Source organism: Mesoplodon densirostris, chromosome 5 (genome assembly GCF_025265405.1).
Source record: "Mesoplodon densirostris isolate mMesDen1 chromosome 5, mMesDen1 primary haplotype, whole genome shotgun sequence".
In the NCBI taxonomy this organism is placed as follows: domain Eukaryota; kingdom Metazoa; phylum Chordata; class Mammalia; order Artiodactyla; family Ziphiidae; genus Mesoplodon; species Mesoplodon densirostris.
In genome coordinates this window covers 68,526,849-68,549,982 of record NC_082665.1, presented here as the reverse complement: position 1 = coordinate 68,549,982, position 23,134 = coordinate 68,526,849, and the positions used below count along the sequence as shown (strand labels likewise).

At 42.8% G+C, this 23,134-nt stretch overlaps 1 protein-coding gene across 1 annotated transcript in view; it reads left to right on the top strand.

The window, feature by feature from the left end:
• Positions 1 to 23,134, top strand: part of ILDR1 (immunoglobulin like domain containing receptor 1) — a 62,568-nt gene that overhangs the window by 19,612 nt on the left and 19,822 nt on the right. The window contains exons 6-7 of the mRNA XM_060099927.1: positions 5,487 to 5,618; positions 5,837 to 6,663. Of these exons, the coding sequence (XP_059955910.1) occupies positions 5,487 to 5,618; positions 5,837 to 6,663 (959 nt within the window). The remainder of the gene's footprint in view (positions 1 to 5,486; positions 5,619 to 5,836; positions 6,664 to 23,134) is intronic.

Sequence of the window (23,134 nt, the reverse complement as noted above, 5' to 3'; positions counted from 1 at the left end):
TTAAATAGAAGGAGTTTTTTTGTTTTTAAAGTAACATTTCCTTTTCCTGATGATATAAGTATTACATTGTCGAAAATTTGAAATGTAGGAAAATGAAAAGACTCATCTAAGCACCCAGATATAACCACTCTTATCATTTTGGTCCATTTGAAAGGAAAACTTTTAAAAGAAAAAAATAAGAAATTGGCTGTTAAGACAGAAACAAAACCTAATCTACAGGGTCAAGAAGGTCAATGGTCTGAGTCTAGTTTCAGGCCTATATTCTGAGGTTGCTGTCTTACAGGAAAAGAGAACTAACTTTTATTGGATGTCTGGTGTGTGTGGGCCCTTTGCATATATTTCCCTTTTGAATCCTCACAACCCTAGAAGGCAGGTATCATCATTATTTAACAATGAGGTGACTGAAGGTCAGAGAAGTCATACAGCTGGTAAGTAGCAGAAGTAGTGCAGCCTTGTATTCATGATTATCTGACTTATGAGCGCCTGAATTTCCCACGAGAGAGGCTGCCACGACCTATCTGTGTAGATCACTATGGGATTCGCTGAGATACCAATGAACTCCTTCAAGAGAAGAAAAATAGCAGAGAACTCAATATTGGGCCACGGAGCTCCCTACCTTTCAGAGGCCTCTAGGAGAGATGCCACGTAGAAGTCACTGCCACTGGAGCAGTAATATGCAGACTGAGATGAGAGAAACTCTCCCAAGATATTTTCTTGGAATCCCTAGGTCTGTGGGGTACTCAAAACAGTCAGGGCTAGGGACCCAGTCAGCACAAGCGATAAATGTATCCACTGTCAGTAAGCTGATAAACAGGTTCTGGGAGAAAGTGGTTTCTCCTAAGTGGTTAGAGGTCATTTAGAAGAACTGGTAAAATAAAGAAATGTGGGCCACAAATAAAGATCCCTGAACTTGAGCAGATGAGATCACTTTCAAAGTGAGTCACTTGGGGAGTCTGTCCTGAGAAATTTGGTGGTAAGTGGAGATTACATGGAGGGGGCAGGAGTTGTCAAGGAAAGCTCTTGGGTGGGGAAGAGGGTGAATGTGATCGTTGATTTTTTTTTTTAGAATAAGGTAACCCTAAGCATATTTGTAGGCAGAGAACCAGGGCCAATAGAAAGAGAGTGAAGGGAAGCATTGTAAAGTGAGGCGATGACTGAGAAGGGATGGAGCCAGTGGGAGAGACATCAGGCTCACAGTGAAAGGATTACCTTTAGAGAGAAAAGGAAAAGGAAGCCTGCCCTCTGACAGAGAGAGGAAGTTGTTAACACCTGGAAGATGATTAAAGTGTAAGGGAAGGAGCTGAGGGAGCGAGCTCACACCAGCCTGTCTCGATTTCAGCACATCAAAATTCTAGATGCAAAAGGCAGCTTCGAGAACGATGCCAGTGATTCTTGAGCTTCCGAGACCACAGCCCACCTCCCCAACCTGCTCCTGCTTTCCAGTGAGAGTTAATAGAGGACCAGAGAGGAGAAAAATGAAAATGACACCAAAGTTTAGTAATCCTTGGTAATTCACTTAGTACTAGTAAACAACCTACAGTAGAACTTAAAGATGAAAGTTATTGACACTGAACCTTATTTTTTTTCCGTGGGAACTGGAGAGACAACTTCCATCCCCAGATTGGTTGTTGACCCTCCTCCCCACAGAACCCCTAGGCGCACCCTGCAGTGGGCTATAGGCCACACGGAGAATCTCTGATCTATGCCACCCACCTCCCCATCCCCTCAGCTGAGGGAAGTGAGGCCTAGAGAGACTTTTCCACAGTTACACACAGCTTGTTAGTGATGAGCCCTGGACTAGACCTAGGTCTCTTGATTCCATGTCCAGGGCTGGTTCCTCTTCCTCAACAAAGACATGTCATTAGCTGAAAGTTCATAGGGAGGGGAAGACATGAGAAGTTTAAACTGCTGCTCTGGAGGAGGGAAGCAGGGTCGCTAGATCAGTCAAGGAGATCTACGCACATTGGGAGAAGGGCTATATGAGGTCGGTTGCCTGACTGTGCAGCCAGTGTGGGCCCAGGAAGCATTGACTGGTGGTTCCCTAAAGCTGAAATGGCAAGAGTTCAAGGGGCGTGAGATTCTAGGATGCTCCTGAGGATGTCAGTGAAAGGACTGCCAGTCAAGTTGGTATACTGTGTATACTGCCATTATATGTATAAAAGAAAGGAATGTGTGATCATGGGTCAGAGAGGGTGAAGAACACACTGTAAGAGCAGGGAGGGGGTGGTAAGGAATAGTAAGAAGTTGGAGGTCCTCAGGGGCACCATGGGTGATGCACACAGAGAATGCTGGCTGCAGGTCTCTGCAGGAGGGGAGGTGTTGAGTGTTATTTCTGCCACAAAAGGGTCATCTTAAAGAACATGCCCTGGGTTTTCCTCAGAAATGAGGATGAATATGCTTTTGGTGGTTTAGTCTCCAAATGTGTACTTTTTGTCTTCTATGAGATCTAAGGTGAAAGAAGTGACTTATTTTAACAATTTATTGTAACTGTGAGAGCCATGAGCTATTGACTGTCTGTCATGTATTAGGCATTTCATGTGTATTACCTCATTTAACTTCAACAACTTTGTGAAGTAGGTATTATTATCCCCAGGTCAGATATGAGGAGATTGGGCTCAGACACTCTGGAAACTCACTCAAAATTACACAGCTAGTACATGCTGGGATTCAAGTTGAAGTCCACGTGACCCTCAAAGCCTGTGTTTAAGGAAACCTATCCCCGAGGACCATAATTCTCAGAATGTTGTTGAGGATCCACAATAGTCAACTCCAGTTCGACTCCCTGCATTAAAATCAGAGAGCTTGGGCCTCCCTGGTGGCGCAAGTGGTTGAGAGTCCGCCTGCCGATGCAGGGGATACGGGTTCGTGCCCCGGTCTGGGAGGATCCCATATGCCGCGGAGCGGCTTGGCCCGTGAGCCATGGCCGCTGAGCCTGCGCGTCCGGAGCCTGCGCGTCCGGAGCCTGTGCTCCGCAACGGGGGAGGCCACAACAGTGAGAGGCCCGCATACCGGAAAAAAAAAAAAAAATCAGAGAGCTTGTTGAAAACATGGATTTTCTTACCTTGTATTAGACTGAAGGTCAGTCTGCGAGCAGGATCCAGGAGTCTGTATATATAACTAGCACGTTAAAGGTGACCAAGGCAGACTTTACACCACTGAGGTTCAGAGATAACGTATTAGGAGTCTTGAAGCTTTGTTAATTTCTCCATATTTCTTATTTTATTGCCTGATTCCCCATTAGGTGAGCAATAGAAACACCTGATAGTCTAGACTTCCCCATGGAGCTGTTTCCAGAGACAGGAGGGCAAGGAAGCTCAGAGGCTGTATTTTTCCACTCCCATCTCATCAGTTCCAGTGCATCAGGGAAGGGAGGGACCCTGGGAAAAAGTTTGTGGCAGCTAAGAAGGGAGCAGGTGGGTTAATCCTGGGAATATGTAAAAATTTGACAGGAAAGCACATGGAGGATCTGGAAGGGTCTCTAGGGAGTCATCTCTGCAGGGGGCCCCATTAATTAAAAAGTCATTTGGGGAGCAAGGAGTTAAGCCCAAGTCTCCTTTTCCCTCCTATTGAATTGGAGGAGTTGAAGAAGGAAGTGGTCCAAAGGGGGAATGGTACCATCTGGAGGAAACCCAGATTCAGTCAGAGGGGCAGGGGGTGGATAGGGTTGTTCCCAATAGAATCAGATGTCCCCAGGCCTTGGAAGCAGAGTTAGTCTGAAGTGGGTTTTGAATGGTGTGGTGCTGAGTGGAGAGAAATAAAGTGAGGCACTACCACTAGAGAAGGGGTTTTTTGTTTTTAGATTGTTTTTTTTTTTTTTTTTGCTTTATCACATAAATAAAGGAGTCTGGGGACTCTGTGGTTTGGCAGAAAGAGTACAGACTTGAGTGGCAGACAGACACCGGGTCACATGCTGCCTCGGCCAGTCACCAGCTGTGGGACATTGGGCTGGGAAGGTAACCTCTGTAAGCCTAACTTCCTCATCTGATTCTCATATTAAGAGATTCCTCTGAGGATTAGTTAGCTCATGTAAAGTGACTGGCGCATATTAAGGAGGGCATTGTGTGTGCTGAAGAAATCGTGTATAGGGAGCTGGGGGAGGCACCTGTTAGCAAGAGGGAGAGGAAAGTGCTGAGCAAGTGAACCTATCTTTAGAGGGTCTGGAGTGCTGTCCTTTGGCATGAAGATGTGGCAGCTGGGTGAGCTGCCCTAAGTTTGCATCTGATTTCCTCCATGCTGGGCTGTGACTCACCATCAGGGCTGGGGCTCCAAACATTTTTGGGGGCTTGGCTGAAACCACTTGCTATTGTGCTGGAAGTTGGTTTCATACTAGAGCCATTGGGTAGCCTTCCTGATGGCCCTTTAGCTGCTGGCCTCAGCAAATCCCCCAACCTACGCAGCTGGGTCCAGAATGCCTGTCTTCTACCTCTTCCTACTGTGGTAAGAGGAAGCCTCTGGCAGAGCCCTGCTGCTTTAGGGGTGGCCACAGGACTTGGGGAACCCAGGAGGAGGTGAGAGTGCCAGGCTGGCAGGCACTTCCTGCACTTAAGCACACAAGTACATTTCCTACATGCATGGATAGACAGAGAGCTTGGGAGACATGTGCACTTGGTCACAATTACCTCAACATAGAAATTCATGAACAAAAACAACTAGATGCATTTGTTTTTAATTTGTACTTGCTGTGGGTTGTGTGCTTCAGACCAGCTGCACCTAAGGGACTGGAGAAACATTTCTATGGATCCCTTGTGCTGCTTTTTTCTATGATTTTCTTTGCCTTGAAAGGAAATGGTATTTCCCTTCTCCCTTCTCTGCCTCTACCCCACCCATTAGAGATTCCCCCTACTTAGGGAAAACCCCAATACTTAATAAAGTGAGGAGAAGAGTAGAAAGGATCCACTTCAACTTTTTTGCATTCTCTGCCTTCTTCCCCCTGGTTTTCTCCCACCCAGGGCTGGCATTACCAGCTAGAAACGTTCTTCAGTCCCTCTCCCTTTACCAGTAATTCTGCCCATTGACCTCAGCACCTGCGTCCTTCTCTTCTTCCACTCGGAGCAGGCAGTCCTCCCAAGCAGCCCCTGACTGACATCCTCCTCTAAGCCCTTTGCATCTGTACCTTCTATATTTGGCCTATGGCCTGAAATTTCATTGCCTGCTAATACCTATGTATCTACCTGTACATTTTAGGTGACCTTGGAAATGGGCAGAACAATGAAATGTTTTCAAGACTAGGAAGTCAGGTTTTAAGATTATATTTCCTAGTGTGCAGGAGTTGCAGTGTTGGCTAGGGAATTTATTCCCAGCTCCTTGCCAAAGGAATAGTTGATTCATTACTTCCCTTTACTCTTACTCCCATGCGAGAGAGGTCACAATAAACTTCGAAGAGAGAAAGTGGCCTCTTGGCAAGGCTGCTAGGCGGAGAGAAGTGAAGTGGGAGGTGTGGGCCTTGTCCTGGCTGAGGGTCTGCATTTCTCCTTTTCCCCCTGCAGCCCTGGCCCACGACCGCTACACGAAGCAGGCTCAGGCCCTAGGCCCTCAGATGATCGAAAAACCCCTGTACTGGGGGGCGGACAGGAGCTCCCAGTTTTCATCTTATCCAATGAACCCACTGCTGCAGCGAGGTAAACCTTGCCAGAGATTTGGGGTGGGAGAGGGTAAAGGGCAAGGGTAGGAGCATGGGCTGCATTGGGGCCTTCATGACCAATATGGTGGACCTCTTTACGGCTGAGGATGGGAGGGGGTAGATGCAAGCTGATAAGGTGGCGCTTTGGTGCCCTGATTCTGAGGAGCGTGTTTTGGACCAGCAGTTCTGCATGTTCTTTTCCTTATTTTCAATCAGATTTGTCCCTGCGATCCAGCCTCCCAGAGATGCCATTGACCCAGACCACCACTCACCCTCCCATCACCAACGGTGTCCTAGAGTATTTGGAGAAAGAGCTGCGGAACCTCAACCCAGCCCAGCCTCTGCCGGCTGACCTCCAAGGCAGATCTGGCCATCCCCGCAGCATGCTGTCCTCCCTGGGCTCTGAGGTCGTGGAACGCAGAATCATCCACCTGCCCCCGCTGGTCAGAGACCTGCCGTCTCTGCGGAGGACCAGCAACTCCTCCCACCAGCAGTGGCTCCCCCCGCCTCCCCCCGGACCCTGGGATCTGAGGGAGGGGAGAAGGCAGCACCGCTACTCTGATTTCCAGCAGGAGCACTGGGACCGGGAGCCTCAGCGCTGGGCGCTGGAGCAAAGGGAGCTGGGCCGACTGCGGAGCGGAAGGCACCGCGGCTCCAGGCAGCGCGGGTCACCCACGCCCTGGTCAGACAGGGACAGCCTCAGCGACGGCCCCTCGTCCAGCGAGGCCCGCTGGCCGCCCAACCGCCCCCGTCTCCGGAGCCGCTTCCCAGAGAGAGCCCGCGGGCCCAGCCCCCGGGGCGCCTCCCAGGGACACCAGAGGCGCCGGCACCGCAGCTACTCCCCTCCCCTGCCCTCCGGCCTCAGTTCCTGGAGCTCCGAGGAGGAGGAGGAGAAGGAGAGGCAGCCCCGGAGTCGGGGGCCCCGCCGCCGCCGCCGCTCGCGCTCCCCAAACTGGCTTGAGGAGAAGCCACCCAGCTACCGCTCCCTGGATGTCACCCCAGGCAAGAATGTCAGGAAAAAAGGGAGTGTGGAGAGGCGCTCGGTGAGCCTGGGGCTTCCTGCTGAGGGTCGGGCGTGGGCAGAGGGGACTCTTCAGCCAGGCTGACACGGGCCACCTCACCTGCCGCCGCGGAGGGTCCCTCATCTCTGTTTTGCCCTGCTGGCCCTCTGGGCGTGGTGAGACCCCTCTTGCAGAGCTGGAAGGGACCAGTGAGTGCCAAGAGCAGGGGAGGGACTCTGGGCGTGATGCTTAAGAGGGCCTTCTCACTCTCAGTCTGGCTCCGGCCCTCATCACAGTCCCCTGAGGCCAGTCGGGCCGGGTCCCCCCATTTCACGGGTGAGGAAACGAAGCTCAAAATAATTAAGCGCTTTGTGAGTAGTGGAGCTAGAACTCCAGCACAAGCTTCCACCGGCTAAGGCTTTACTTCCTGTCATAGCTGCCTTGCTTTACTTAGCAACAATTTCCATACCCCAAATTAGAACCGTGGGCCTGACAGGACATTTGTGCCACTTCTGAGTGCTGCAAGTCAGTGTGCAAGGGCCTGAGACCCACCCCCAACCCCTCCGGAAAGTATCGTTAAAGTGACTTAGGGAAACAAAAACAAAACAAAACAAACCCCCCAAAAAACCCTGATATCCCAAATATGGGTCGAAACTTTAGGACTCTGTGAACAGGCAAGGTGCCAATGGAAAGGGGCACAAAGAGGGATGCAGGCTTTTTACGCCTCTGAATATAGACCTTTTTTCTCCTTTAAGATGCGACTTTAAAATATCTTATAATTAATATACCCTAATGATGGTATTCCTTCTGTGTTGTCACTTTGAAAAGTTATGCTGGCTGTTGCTCAGAAATATTCATGAACTGCCTCAGAACCAACCTACAGGCTACCCACAAAAATCTCTTTCTCTATTCGACTAAAATCCTTTTTTCCGTTTTGCTTCTGTTGAGATAAAGGGATATGTAGTAGGTTGTGAGGGAAGTTCCCAGGGTAGAGGGATATTAGAGGAACAAGAATTTTAATCTCTCACGCACTTTGAAGGATACAATTTTCGTTTGGAAACGCAAATTCTGCTGTGACTTGTTTTAAAACCAATCATCTGCATAGTGTGTACAAAGAAACAGGCACTTTATGAGAGCCCCAGTGCTGGCCTTTCTAGGGAAGAACCTTGGTGAAAGAGTGATTTGTGAGGAAGGTAGCAAAAGCCGACAGGCATTTCTGAAATAATCAATGGCAATTATATTCTCACAGATGTCCCACGAGAGAGGCAAAGACCAGTAATAATGAAACTTAGTAGTATCCTTACTAAGTGGTACTGAGCTATGGACATTTATGCAACATCTCATTTAATCCTTTCAACACCCTGTGAGGTTTGTACTATTATGTTCATTTTATGGTGGATACAACTCTTCCAGTAAGAAAATTACACCCTGAAAGAAAATACAGAATCAATCAGAGCCAGGACAACCACTGTTACTTTGGTCATGATTACTAGACCGTCTCTTATCTTCATTTTAACAGAAAAATGTAATTTAAAAGTCAGCTTTCGGCTTCAACTCCAAACCCTATTTTCTTTTAAGTTAAACTTTTTCTTTATTTTCTTCTAAATTATATGCTTTCTTGTAAGTGAGAGAAGGGTAAAAGGAGCACCAGTTATGTTTTGGATACCAGAATAAGCCCTTTCCAAGCCTTATTTCATTTAATCCTTGCAATAGCCCTGTGAGGCTCAGTGAGGTTAAGTAACATGCTCAAGGTCACACAGCCAATAGGGAGTGAAGCCAGAATTTGAACAAAGCCCTCTGATTCAAGACTATGCCCTTTTCAATAACTCATGCTGCCTAATTAGAAGAAAATTGTGTGGGGCAGTGATGTTTTCTTGTGACTTTATTTCTTCCTTATCATCAAGATGTACACACCAATAATTCTATCACAAGCAAACCAAATTTTCGATTGTAAAGTTGCTTGTGAGAGGCAGTCACTCAAGATAATTGTAAAGGCCTTCATTGTTTTGGATTTCTCTGAGCTTATCTCCAAAATAGTTATCACTTTACTTTATCACATTCAACTGTCCACTCATACTCTGAGTGACCAGAGGCCCAAGACCAAAGCTTGATTTGGAAGATTGATTCGTTTGAAGGGCACCGTGTTTTGTTTATTTTGTTCGTAACTTCAATTCTGAATGCTTTTAGTGGGCCCAAAATCTCTCTTCGTTCCTCTCCTTGGCGGGGCCGGATGCCTTCCACACACCTTCTAGCCTCTGAAGTCTTTGGAGCTTGCAGCTAACTTTAGAAGTTATAGTACAATTGGGCCACTAGATGGTGATCTTTGATTATATATAACTAGAGTTTCTTAAATTGAGCTGATAAGATGTATCACTATTTTCTTAAATCAAGCTTTCAACAGTTACAGCTTTACCATAACTTTTTACAAAATACTTATTAAAAATACTTTGTTAAATATTCAGAGTAATATAAATTAATCAAAAAATCTTTTGGCTCAAATGGAGTCTCTCTAGAGTAACGTTTAACAAGTAGATACCAACAGGCAAGGCCTTGCATGTAAATGATCTCATGGGAACTGAACTAGGTAAGGAGTATTGTCTGTACAGTGCCCATGAGAAAAGGGAAGTTATGTTGAGGTATCTTCCATTTGACTCCAGAACCAGGACTCCAGCCAAGATCTCATTGCGTGTCTGGTGGTCTTTTCACTCCACCAAAAGTCAACAGTCTCAGAAATATAAGAAACAGTAATATCAAGCTTTAAACTCCAGGGGTTTCAGACTGAGTGGCCCCTGTGTTTCTGGTATCCTTCAAATCGATCACCTTTCTTTCCAGTCTTGCTCTGTCAGAAAGGGCCTCCCAAGGCATTGCTGATTTGTTCCAATCTTGGCCTGTACACACCTGTTCTAATGCAAGAGAAAGCTACTGCATTCTTTCCTCTCCAAGATAAACTCAAACTTGCTGTAGAGAATCCAAGATTTTTTTCTTTTTTCTTAACTTTTTGATTTAATTAAAAACATTTTAGATTATGGTACTTCTACTTTCAGTAAAATGTCTATTCTTTGATAATGTCTTTTCTTTAGAAAGCGCTGTACAACTTCCTTTGGCCCCATTTTGTTGCTTTCCTTTGTGTCAGAGAGCATTCATCCCACAGCATTTTTGTTTGAAGAAATTTTTTTTTTTATTGAAGTATAGTTGGTCTACAATGTTTCAGGTGTACAGCAAAGTGATTCAGTTTTATATATATATTCTTTTTCAGACTCTTTTCTGTTATAGATTATTACAAGATATTGAATATAGTTCCCTGTGCTATACAGGAGGCCCTTGTTGTTTATCTACTTTATATATAGTAGTGTGTATGTGTTAATCCCAAGTTCCTGCCTCATCCCCCGCCCCTTTCCCTTTGATAACCATAAGTTTGTTTTCTATGACTGTGGGTATATTTCTGTTTTGTAAATAAGTCCATTTGTATCATTTTTTAAGCCTACATATAAGTGATATTATATGATATCTGTGTTTCTGTGTCTGACTTACTTCACTTAGTATGATAATCTCTAGGTCCATCCATGTTGCTACAAATGACATTATTTCATTCTTTTTTATGGCTGAGTAATAGTCCATTGTGTATGTATATATGTATATATATATATATATATATATATATATATATATATATATATATATGTATATATATACCACATCTTTAAAAAAAATGTATTGGACTTCCCTGATGGTCCAGTGGTTAAGACTTCATGCTTCCACTGCAGGGGGCATGGGTTTGATCCCTGGTTGGGGAACTAAGATCCCACATGCTGTGTGATGCGGCCAAAAAAAAGAAAAAAAATATTGAAATATAGTTGATTTACAATGTGTATTAGTTTCAGCAAAGTGATTCAGTTTTACATATATTATTTGTGTATATATGTGTGTGTATATATATATATATTTGTATATATATTCTTTTTTAGATTCTTTTCCATTATAGGTTATTACAAGATATTGAGTATAGTTCCCTGCGCTATATAGTAGGTTCTTGTTGGTTATCTGTTCTCTAAATATATAGTAGCGTATTTTAATCCCAAACTCCTAATTTATCCCTCCCCCACCTTTTCCCCTTTAGTAGCCATAAAGTTTGTTTTCTATGTCTATGCATATATACCACATCTTCTTTATCCATTCATCTGTCACTGGACATTTAGGTTGCTTCCATGTCTTGGCTATCGTAAATAGTGCCTCTATGAACATTGGGGTGCATGTTTCTTTTCAAATTAGAGTTTGCTTCTTTTCCAGATATATGCCCAGGAGTGGGATTGCTGGATTATATGGTAACTCCATTTTTAGTTTTTAAGGAACCTTCATAGTGTTTCCATAGTGACTGTACCAATTTACATTCCCACCAACAGTGTAGGAGGGTTCTTTTTTCTCTACACCCTCTCTAGTATTTATCATTTGTAGACTTTTTGATGATAGCCATTCTGACCGATGTGAGGTGATACCTCATTGTAGATTTGATTTGCATTTCTCTAATAATTAGTGATGTTGAGCATCCTTTCATGTGCCTGTTGGCCATCTGTGTGTCATCTTTGGAGAAATGTCTAATTAGGTCTTCTGTCAATTTTTTGATTGGGTTATTGGTTTTTTTTTATTGAGATGTATAAGTTGTTTGTATATTTTGGAAATTAATCCCTTGTTGGTCCCATCACCTGCAAATATTTCTCTCCCATTCTGTAGGTTGTCTTTTCATTTTGTTTATGGTTTCCTTTGCTGTGCAAAAGCTTTTAAGTTATTTAGGTCCCATTTGTTTATTTTTGCTTTTGTTTCCATTACTCTAGGAGGCAGATCCCAAAAAAAATTGCTGCAATTTATGTCAAAGAGTGTTCCACTTATGTTTTCCTCTAGGAGTTTTATAGTATCCAGTCTTACATTTAGTTTGCTTTTGTATATGGTGTTAGAGAATTTTCTAATTTCATTCTTTTACAGGTAGCTGTCCAGTTTTCCCATCACCACTTGTTGAAGAGACTGTCTGTTCTCCACTGTATATTCTTGCCTCCTTTGTTGTAGATTAATTGACTGTAAGTGCATGGGTTTATTTCTGGGCTTTCAGTCCTGTTCCATTGAAGTATGTGTCTGATTTTGTGCCAGTACCATACTGTTTTGATTAGTGTAGCTTTATAGTATAGTCTGAAGTCAGGGAGTGCGATTGCTCCAGCTCCGTTCTTCTTTCTCAAGATTAGTTTAGCTATTCAAGGTCTTTTGTGTTTCCATACACATTAAAAATCTTTTGTTCTAGTTCTTTGAAAAATGTCATTGGTAATTTGAGAGGGGTTGCATTGAATCTGTAGATTGCCTTGGGTAGTATGGTCATTTTTAACAATACTGATTCTTCCAATCCAGGAATATGGTATATCTTTCCATCTGTTTGTGTCATCCTCAATTTCTTTCATCAGCGCCTTATAGTTTTCAGAGTACAGGTCTTTTGCCCCCTTAAGGTAGGTTTATTCCTAGGTATTTTATTTTTTTTAATGGTATTGTTTCCTTAATTTCTCTTCTGATATTTTGTTGTTAGTGTATAGAAATGCAACAGATTTCTATACGTTAATTTTGTATCCTGCAACTTTACCGAATTCATTGATGAGCTCTGGTAGTGTCTGTAGAATTTTCTATGTATAGTATCATGTCATCTGCAAACAGTGACAGTTTTACTACTTCCTTTCCCATCTGGATTCCTTTTATTTCTTTTTCTTCTCTGACTGCAGTGGCTGTGACGTCCACAACTATGTTGAATAAAAGTGGCAAGAGTGGGCATCCTTGTCTTATACCTGATCTTAGGGGGAATGCTTTCAGCTTTTCACCATTGAGTGTGATGTTAGCTGTGGGTTTGTCATATATGGCCTTAATTATGTTGAGATATGTTCCCTTTATGCCCACTTTCTGGAGAGGTTTTATCATAAATGGATGTTGAATTGTATCAAAAGCCTTTTTTGCCTCAATTGAGATGATTGTATCATATGGTTTTTATTCTTCAATTTGTTAATGTGGTGTATCACACTGATTGATTTGTGGATATTGAAAAATCTTTGCATACCTGGGAGAAATCCCACTTGATCATGGTATATTATCCTTTTAATGTATTGTTGGATTTTATTTGCTAGTATTTTTATTTATTTATTTATTTAAGTATTTATGGCTGCATTGGGTCTTTTTTGCTGTGCACGGGCTTCCTCTAGTTGTGGTGAGTGGGGGCTACTCTTCATTGTGGTGCATGGGCTTCTCATTGCGGTGGCTTCTCTTGTTGCAGAGCACAGGCTTTAGGCACACGGGCTTCAGTAGTTGTGGCACATGGGCTCAGTAGTTGTGGTTCACAGGCTCTAGAGCACAGGCTCAGTAGTAGTGATGCATGGGCTTAGTTGCTCCACGGCGTGTGGATCTTCCCAGACCAGGGCTTGAACCCATGTCTCCTGCATTGGCAGGTGGATTCTTAACCAGTGCGCCACCAGGGAAGCCCGATTTGCTAGTATTTTGTTGAGGATTTTTTTCATCTGTGTTCATCAGTGATATTGGCCTATAATTTTCTTTTTTGTGTGATATCTTTGTCTGGTTTTGGTATCAGGGTGATGGTGGCCTCAGAGAATGGGTTCAGAAGTGTTCCTTCCTCTGCAGTTTTTTAGAATAGTTTCAGAAGGACAGGTGTTAACACTTTTCTAAATGTTTGGTAGAATTCATCTGTGAAGCTATCTTGTCCTGGACTTTTGTTTTTTGGGAGTTTTTAAATTACCGATTCAGTTTCCTTACTGGTAATTTGTCTGTTCGTATTTTCTATTTCTTCCTGGTTCAGTCTAGGGAGATTGTACTTCCTAAGAATTTGTCCATTTCTCCTAGGCTGTCCATTTTATTGGCATAGAGTTGCTCGTAGCATTCCCTTATGATCCTGGATAAGTCTGAGTAAAGGCTTATCAATTTTGTTTATCTTTTCCAAGAACCAGCTTTTAGCTTCATTGGTCTTTTCTATTGTTTTTGTGGGGTCTTTTTGGTCTTTATTTCATTTATTTCTGCTCTGAACTCTGTGATTTCTTTCCTTCTACTAACTTTGGGTTTTGTGTGTTCTTTCTTTAGTTGCTTTAAGTATAAGGTTAGGTTGTTTATTTGAGATTTTTCTTGTTTCTGAGGAAGCTTGTGTTGCTATAAACATCCCTCTTAGAACTGCTTTTGCTGCGTCCCATAGGTTTTTGATCATTGTGCTTTCATTTTCATTTGTCTCTAGGTATTTTTTAAATTTCCTCTTTGATTTCTTCAGTGATCCATTAGTAGCATATTGTTTAGCCTCCACGTGTTTGTGTTTTTTGCAGTTTTTTTTCTTGTAGTTGATTTCTAGTCTCATAGTGTTGTGGTCAGAAAAGATGCTTGATAAGATTTCAGTTTTCTTAAATTTACCAAGGCTTGTTTTGTGGCCTAGCATGTGACCTATCCTGGAGAATGTTCCATGTGCACTTGAATGTGTAACCTGCTGCTTTTGGATGGAATGCTCTATAAATACCAGTTGAGTCCGTTTGGTCTAATGTGTATTTAAGACCTACGTTTCCTTACTAATTTCTGTCTGGATTATCTGTCCATTGATGTAAGTGGGGTGTTAAAGTCCCGCACTATTATTATGTTACTGTTTCTCCTTTTATGTGTGTTAACATTTGCCTTATATATTGAAGTGCTCCTATGTTGGGTGCCTATATATTTATAATTTCTTTATCTTCTTCTTGGATTGATCCTTTGATCATTATGTAGTGTCCTTGTCTAAGAACAAGGACACTTGTCAGTGTCTTTATATATATATATATATATATATATATATATATATATTTAACATCTTTATTGGAGTATAATTGCTTTACAATGGTGTGTTTCTGCTTTATAACAAAGTGAATCAGTTGTACGTATACATATGTCCCCATATCTCTTCCCTCTTGCATCTCCCTCCCTCCCACCCTCCCTATCCCGCCCCTCTAGGTGGTCACAAAGCACCAAGCTGATCTCCCTGTGCTATGTGGCTGCTTCCCACTAGCTATCTATTTTACGTTTGGTAGTGCCTATATGTCCATGCCACTCTCTCACTTCATCCCAGCTTACCCATCCCCCTCCCCGTATCCTCAAGTCCATTCTCTAGTAGGTCTGCGTTTTTATTCCTGTCTTGCCCCTAGGTTCTTCATGACCATTTTATTTTTTTTAGATTCCATATATATGTGTTACCATATGGTATTTATTTTTCTCTTTCTGACTTACTTCACTCTGAATGATAGTCTCTAGGTCCATCCACCTCACTACAAATAACTGTTTCGTTCCTTTTTATGGCTGAGTAATATTCCATTGTATATATGTGCCACATCTTCTTTATCCATTCATCTGTTGATGGACACTTAGGTTGCTTTCATATCCTGGCTATTGTAAATAGAGCTGCAAGGAACATTTTAGTACATGACTCTCTTTGAATTATGGTTTTCTCAGGGTATATGCCCAGTAGTGGGACTGCTAGGTCATATGGTAGTTCTAGTTTTAGTTTTTTAAGGAACCTCCATACTGTTCTCCATAGTGGCTGTATCAATTTACATTCCCACCAACAGTGCAGGAGGGTTCCCTTTTCTCCACACCCTCTCCAGCATTTATTGTTTGTAGATTTTTTGATGATGGCCATTCTGATTGGTGTGAGGTGATAGCTCATTGTAGTTTTGATTTGCATTTCTCTGATGATTAATGATGTTGAGCATTCTTTCATGTGTTTGTTGGCAACCTGTATATCTTCTTTGAAGAAATGTCTAGGTCTTCTGCCCATTTTTGGACTGGATTTTTTGTTTTTTTGACATTGAGCTGCATGAAAACTTTGGAGATTAATCCTTTGTCAGTTGCTTCATTTGCAAATATTTTCTCCCATTCTGAGGGTTGTCTTTTCATTGTTTATGGTTTCCTTTGCTGTGCAAAAGCTTTGAAGTTTCATTAGGTCCCATTTGTTTATCTTTGTTTTTATTTCCATTTCTCTAGGAGGTGGGTCCAAAAGGATCTTGCTGTCATTTATGTCATAGAGTGTTCTGCCTATGTTTTCCTCTGAGAGTTTGATGGTGTCTGGCCTTATATTTAGGTCTTTAATCCATTTTGAGTTTATTTTTGTGTATGGTGTTAGGGAGTGTTCTAATTTCATTCTTTAACATGTAGCTGTCCAGTTTTCCCAGCACCACTTATTGAAGAGGCTGTCTTTTCTCCACTGTATGTTCTTGCCTCCTTTATCAAAGATAAGGTGACCATATGTGCATGGGTTTATCTCTGGTCTTTCTATCCTGTTCCATTGATCTATATTTCTGTTTCTGTGCCAGTGTCTTTATATTTTAAACTCTATTTTGTCTGATATAAGTATTGCTACTCTACGTTTCTTTTGACTTCCATTTGCATGGAATACATTTTTCCATCCCCTCACTTTCAGTCTGTAGATCTGAACTGAATCTCCTGTAGGCAGCGTATATATGGGTCTTGTTTTTGTATTCATTCATTCAGTCTATGTGTTTTGGTTGGAGCATTTAGTCCATTTACATTTAAGGTAATTACTGATATGTGTGTTCTTATTGACATTTTGTTAATTGGTTTGGATTTGTTTTTCTGGGTCTTTTTTCCTTTTCTTCTTTTGTTCTCTTCTCTTGTGATTTGATGACTACCTTTAGTGTTATGTTTGGACTTCTTTCTCTTTTTTGTGCATATATCTATTATAGATTTTTGGTTTATGGTTACCATGAGGTTTTTTGTTTTTTTTGTTTTTTTTGTGGTAAGTGGGCCTCTCACTGTTGTGGCCTCTCCCGTTGCGGAGCACAGGCTCCGACGCGCAGGCTCAGCGGCCATGGCTCACGGGCCCAGCCACTCTGCGGCATGTGGGATCTTCCCGGACCGGGGCACGAACCCGTGTCCCCCGCATCGGCAGACAGACTCCCAACCACTGCGCCACCAGGAAGCCCCCTACCATGAGGTTTTTATACAGCTATCTATAAATAAATATTTTTATTTCAGCTATTGTATTCTTCAATTCTGTTTGGCTGTTCTTTATATTTTCTAATTCTTTGTTAAAAATCTGTAACTTCTCACTCTGTGCATCCATTTTCTTCTTGAGTTCCTTGATAATCTTTATGAGTATTACTTTAAACTGTTTCTCAGATAGATTGCCTGTCTCCACTTCATTTAGTTCATCTTCTGGGGTTTTATCTTGTTCCTTCGTCTGGAACATATTCCTCTGCCACCTTATTTTGTCCAAGTTGCTATTTGTATTTTTGTGTATATGGTATATTAGTTATGTTTCTCAACCTTGGAGAAGTGGCCCTCTGTAGGAGGCGTCCTATGGGTCCCAGCAGTGCATTCCCCTCTTGTTACCCAAGCTATATTCTCTAGGGGTTCCCCCTAAGAGGGCTGCTTGGGTCCTTCTGTTGAGGCAGGCTATGTGGGCAGTCTGGTAGGCTTGGTTGGCCCCTAGTTTGGTTGGTGTCAGCCCGTCTTGTACAGATGCTGCTGGCTGCTGTTTAGTGTGGTCTAGTCATGAGGTGCCTGGTTTTGGAACCCAAGTGGGCTCCCCAGGGGTAGTGCTGTCTCCTTGGTGGGCAGAGTCAGTATCCTGAAGACTCTGGGGCTGTTGCCTACCCACTAGCAGGTGAAGCCAGATCCTGGGGTTAGTGCCAGACTACTGGCAGGCAGAGCTAGTTCCCAAGTCTTGCTGCAGGGTCCAGGGATCTCAGAGCCTGTTTCAGACCATTGGTGGAAGGGGGGCAGTTCCTGACACAGTTGGGTATGGGGTCTGGGGTGTCCTGAAGTTTGCATTCACATGATAGTGGGCAGGACCAGGGTCCAGGTGTTCCCAGGGTAGGATCTGGCTTGCATTGCAGGATCGTGGATTTCTTGCTTCTGGTGTCTGCCCCCTGGTGGGTGAGGCTGATCTAGAGGCTTGTGTAGGCTTCCTGGTGGGAGGGGCTGGTACTTGCCCACTGGTGTGTGGAGCTGGGTCTTGGCCCTTTGGTGGGCTGGGCTGTGTCTAGAGGCTTTTGTGGGCTCTGTAGTCTTTAGGCAGCCTGCCTGTGGATGGGTGGGTCTGTGTCCCTGCCAAGTTAGTTGTTTGGCCTGAGATGTTCCAGCACTAGTGCACCTACAGGCTGTTGGGTGGGCCCAGGTCTTGACTCTGATGAGCCAATATGGCAGCTGCCAGGAGTGTTCATGTGGCTGAATGTTTAATATATCTGCAACTAGTGTCTATATCCCCAGGGTGAGCTGTAGCCACCCCTACCTCTCCAGGAGACTCTCCAAGACCAGCAGGTAGGTCTGGCCCAGGCTCCTATCAAAGTATTGCTTTTGCCTTGCGTCCTGGTGAATAGGAGCTTTTGTGTACTCCCTTTAAGAGTGAAGTCTCTTTTTCCCCCAGTCCTATGGGGCTCCTGCAATTAAGCCCAGCTGGCTTTCAAAGCCAAATGCTCTGGGGGTTCATCTTCCTGGTACTGGATTCCCAGCTTGGGGAGCCTGATGTGGGGCTCAGAACTCTCACTCCTGTGGGAGAACCTCTGCAATATAATTATTCTCCAGTTTGTGGTTCACCCACCCAGGGAGTATGGGATTTGATTATATTGCAAGTCTGCCCCTCCTACCTGTCTCATTGTGGTTCTTTCTATGTATCTTTAGTTGTAGGAGATCTTTTCCCGTAGGTTCCAGTTTTTTTGTTTTGTTTTTTATTAATGGTGGTTCTGGAGATAGTTGTGATTTTGGTGTGCTCATGACAGGAGGTGAGCTCAGGGCCTTTCTACTCTGCCATCTTGGCTACAATCTCCCATCCCACACCATTTTGATTGGAAACCATGCTCTCAAAACTCACTTTCTTGATAAAATGGAAACACACAGAATTTTTTTTTTCTTAGCCACAGGGATGTAATGTATAGCATGGTGAATATAGTTATTAATACTGTATTGCATATTTACAGGTTGCTGCAAGTAAATCTTAAAAGTTCTCATCACAAGAAAAAAGAAAAAAATCAGTGACTCACACAGAATTTTTATAGCAACATGAATATAGTACATACATATACATTTTGAACAGTATGTTTTGAGGCAGATATCTTATCTTGCCATTTCAAACAAGAAAGTTCACATTCATAGATGACATTGTAGATATTCAAAACTGAAATAAAAATAATCTCCTCCAATACAAAGTTAGAGAAATACGAGAAATTAAAACCATAGTTCTTGAAGCCCTCATAGCGCAAGATGAGAAAGCCAAAAGATCAAGTGGAATAACTTCTGAAGAAAAGCCACCACGTTTGGTCAGGAAGAGGTAATTAGTGATCTGAACAAATAACATCAGAGAAATACCACAGTGTGAAGCTTAACTTTTTAGACAAGGGCTGAGAACAAATGGTTCAGGAGAATATAAATGGGAAAAGGAAAACTGGGCCATATCTTCATGAATAAATGATAGAGAGAGGGACTGATGAATGGAACAGGGTACCTTGTTTTTCGATCTAGGAGAGACTTAAAGATGTTAAAAATCAGCAAAAAGCAGAGTGAATGAGACTCTAAGAAATTTTCAGAAATTAAAGGTGTTTGAAGGAGGCTCCAGTGAGGTAGAAAATGAGAAACATAAGTCAAGGGGAGAAACTGGCTTCATGACAAGTCAAGAAATAATTTTTAGATTCAGAGCTGCTGTCGCAGCAGCCACCACTCACTGAGGATTTGCACCAGAATCAAGCCTACTTGTGTATTGTATACACAGACAATAGAGCCCAGCTGACTGGATTTTTGTATATTCTTCTATTCCCCAGGAGAGAGAGAGCTCCCATAGTGGAAGGAGTGTGGTCATTTAGTCACCAGGCACAACACTGCTTCTGTGGCTACTTCTCAGCTCCTGCATGTCATCAGCATCACCTAGATTTCCAGCTGACTTGGGAGGGGCCATTCCAGCTGACTTGAGATGGACACCGCAAGTTTGTATCTAACAGTTTTGGCTTAGATTCTGAGAATCAAATAGAAGATTTTTTTTTTTTTTTGCTGTACGCGGGCCTCTCACTGCTGTGGCCTCTCCCGTTGCGGAGCACAGGCTCCGGACACACAGGCTCCGCGGCCATGGCTCGCGGGCCCAGCTGCTCCGCGGCATGTGGGATCTTCCAGGATCGGGGCACGAACCCGTGTCCCCTGCATCGGCAGGCGAACTCTCAACCACTGCACCACCAGGGAAGCCCTCAAATAGAAGAATTTTATAAACAAAGTTTGAGGAATTAATGACTGTAGTTTAAGCCTTGGTACACACCCTGCATATTTAGATAGTCTGACTTGTAATGAATTCTAACTGGGATGTGATCCCTCAGGAACTTAGTAGCCTGAGTCTTCAGCTAGGTTACACTGCTCAGAACTGTGGCCATTCTCAAAGTGAGAACTCAGGAATCTTTAAGAGGAAATCAAACATTTCCTGCTTCTCTTAGGAGCAGAAAATCTATGGAGTACTATAGGGAGATTTCCATGGAAACTTGTCTCCCCCTATAGCATATCTAGAGGATTCCCTCCATGTTACGAGTCCACTTTACTGCCCCCAAGCTTGGTCCTGAATGCCTTTGAGGGTTCACTCAGAGATGGCACAGGAAATACTCCAGCCATGTGCCCTCTCACAGGCTATTTATTGTGTGTGTAGAAAGTCACAGAGAAGCACTTTTGCACCAGTCTTATTCCTGTCCTTTGTTTTCTTCTTGCCTTTTTTTTTTTGCCTATATCTAATTTATATTTTCCTATATAACATGCATCCATTGAAATCACTTTAAATGCTTCTTGGGAACAACACAGTACATAAGTAAAGAAGAAGTAAGTGAAAGCTACTGGCCTGAGGATTCTGCCCCAAATATCTATTTTGATGCACTTGATGAAATTAAGCCTTCTTTCCGACTAAAGCTCAGAGAAGAACCAGGCCAACCTGATAATTTTGGAGCGACCTTTCTCCTGGCACTACTCAGCCTTGCAGAGTTATTCCCCAAGCAAAGGCATCCAGGCAGGTTTTACTATTCAGTGCCCCAGGAGGAAGGGTCTGTGCCTCTCTGTAATAGGCCCTACCTCTCTCTCTCATTTTCCTCAGCCCCTTCTGGTGGCTTCATCAATCCATTTGTGCTTCATGTAGAGACGCTCCTTAAGCAGACTGTAAGTAGACGGCCTGAAAGGAAGTGCGTGCATATGTGTGTGTGTGTGCGTGCGTGTTCCTCAACAGTATCTTTATGTGTATGGCCTTAAGCTCATTTTACATCCCTTTGTATTAACATCCGTTGTTTCTCCCAGTCTCATTAATTACATGTTAGAGAATACTGGTTAAATACCTGCATTGTGCAAAGGTGTCTTTGGGATTTTTACTATCCATAATGTAACTGCATCTAAATTGGTAAAACAGAAAAAATAAGATTTTAATGGATAATTCAGTAGCTGAGGGACTTCTGGTCTGGACAAGATGGCATAGACCTCTTTTTCCCTGCTCCTCCTCCCTAAGCACAACTTTATATAACCTAGAAATGACACAAGAGACAAGCAAAAGATGACTCTGAAGGGTGCTAAGAAGAAGATGATGTGGTTTGGGAACACAGGACCAGATGACAACACAGAGGCAGGGCATCTTGTGTCCCCCAACCAACAGAAGGCAGCCACCCAGACCTGATGTTTTTCTGACTTCCCACTTGGCAACAGAAAGTAGTCCAGTAGCTTGTTCTTCCCCCTAGATGTAGTGAGAGTCCCTCTGACAACCTCAGGTAAGGGGGAACAACTGGGAGTCCTGCCAAAAATAAGTGACCAGGGGAAGCATTCTCCTACCCTGCTGGGCCAGAGACTCCTCTCTTCTATGGAGAGAAACTGATGTGGATGGGAGGAACCAGTAAGAGACACCCAGGTAAAGCAGGTGGCCCACCTGGGGAAGCTTCTTTGTCCCCAAGGGCCAGAGACTCTCCTCCTCTGCCCAGAGACATTAGGGCTGACTGGGGGAATCATGAGAAAGAACCTGTCACAGCTAGCAGCCCTGTAGCTAGCAGCCTGGTCCCAGAAATCACTTTATCTCTCCTCCCTGCCCAGAGAAACCTGGGTAGCTGGGGGTGGGGGGTTACTAATACAAGGATTTCCTCACCTGCCTCCCTCAGGCAGTCACAAAGTCTCTGAAAATTAAACTGTTGGAATCATAGCCCACAAAAGTAGGCTAAGACTCATGTGTTAAACCTAAATAGAATAAATTCCTGTAAAATAAAATATTTAAATAGGTCCCAGATTGTCCTAACACAATAGACAAAATGTCCAGGATATAAATCAAGAACCTAGAAAATCACAACTTGAATGAAAAGTGAAATCAACTGATGCCAACACTGAGATGAATCAGATGTTGGAGTTATCTGATAAGAATTTTAAGGCAGACATTATAAAGATGCTACAGCAATCAATTACAAATTGTCTTAAATAAAAATGTAGAAAATCCCAGAAAAGAAATAGAAGTTATGCAAAAAAAAAAAAAAAAAAACAAGTGGAAATTACAGAACTGAAAAATACAACAGAAATTAAAAACTTGCTGGATGGGCTCAAGAGAAGACTGGAGATGATGAAGAATAGAATCAGTGAACATGAGGACATAACAGTAGAATTCACCCAATATGAATAATGGAAAAGAGATTGGGAAAAAAAATGACCAGAGCTTCAGGGACCTGTGGAACAATAACAAAATATCCAACATTCATTTCATTGGAGTCCCAGAAAGTGAAGGAGAAAGAGTAGGGAAATGAATAAGCATTCAAAGAAACAATGACTGAAAGCTTCCCAAATTTGATGAATGACATCAACATAGAGATCCAAGAAGCTGAATGAACTCTAAACAGGATAAACCCAAAGAATCCATGCCATACACAACATAATTAAACTTTTGAAAACTAAAGACAAAAAAGTCCTGAAAGCAGCCAGAGAGAAACAATGCATTCCCTATAGGGAAACACCAATTTGAATGGATTTCTCATGTGAAATCATGAAAAAGGAAATGGCCAAATATCTTTTTAAGCACTGAAAGAAAATAACTGTTGACCCATAATTTTATATCTGGCAAAACTAGTTTTCAGAAAGGAAGGGAAAATAAAAACATTCACAGATGAATGAAAACTAAAAGATTTTGTGACTAGCAGATACACCCTGGAAAGACTGGACAAAGGAAGTTCTTCAAACAGAAAGAAAATGATAAAAGGAAACATAAGCATCAGAATGCAAGAAGAAACAATAGATCGGAAATATGAGTCCATACAATAGACATTTTTTGAGTATTAGATGGTATTATAATTTGTTTCAATAAAATATGATTTATAAAATCCAAAAGGAAAAAATCTCACAAAAGAAACAGAAGTTATGCAATGAGTTAACAATGATATGTAAAGGTGGGGAAGGTAAAGAGACCTAATTGGAAGTGAGGTTTCTATATTTCATTTTAAATGGTAAACACTGTGATACCAAGTACAGAGTTATAAGTAGCACC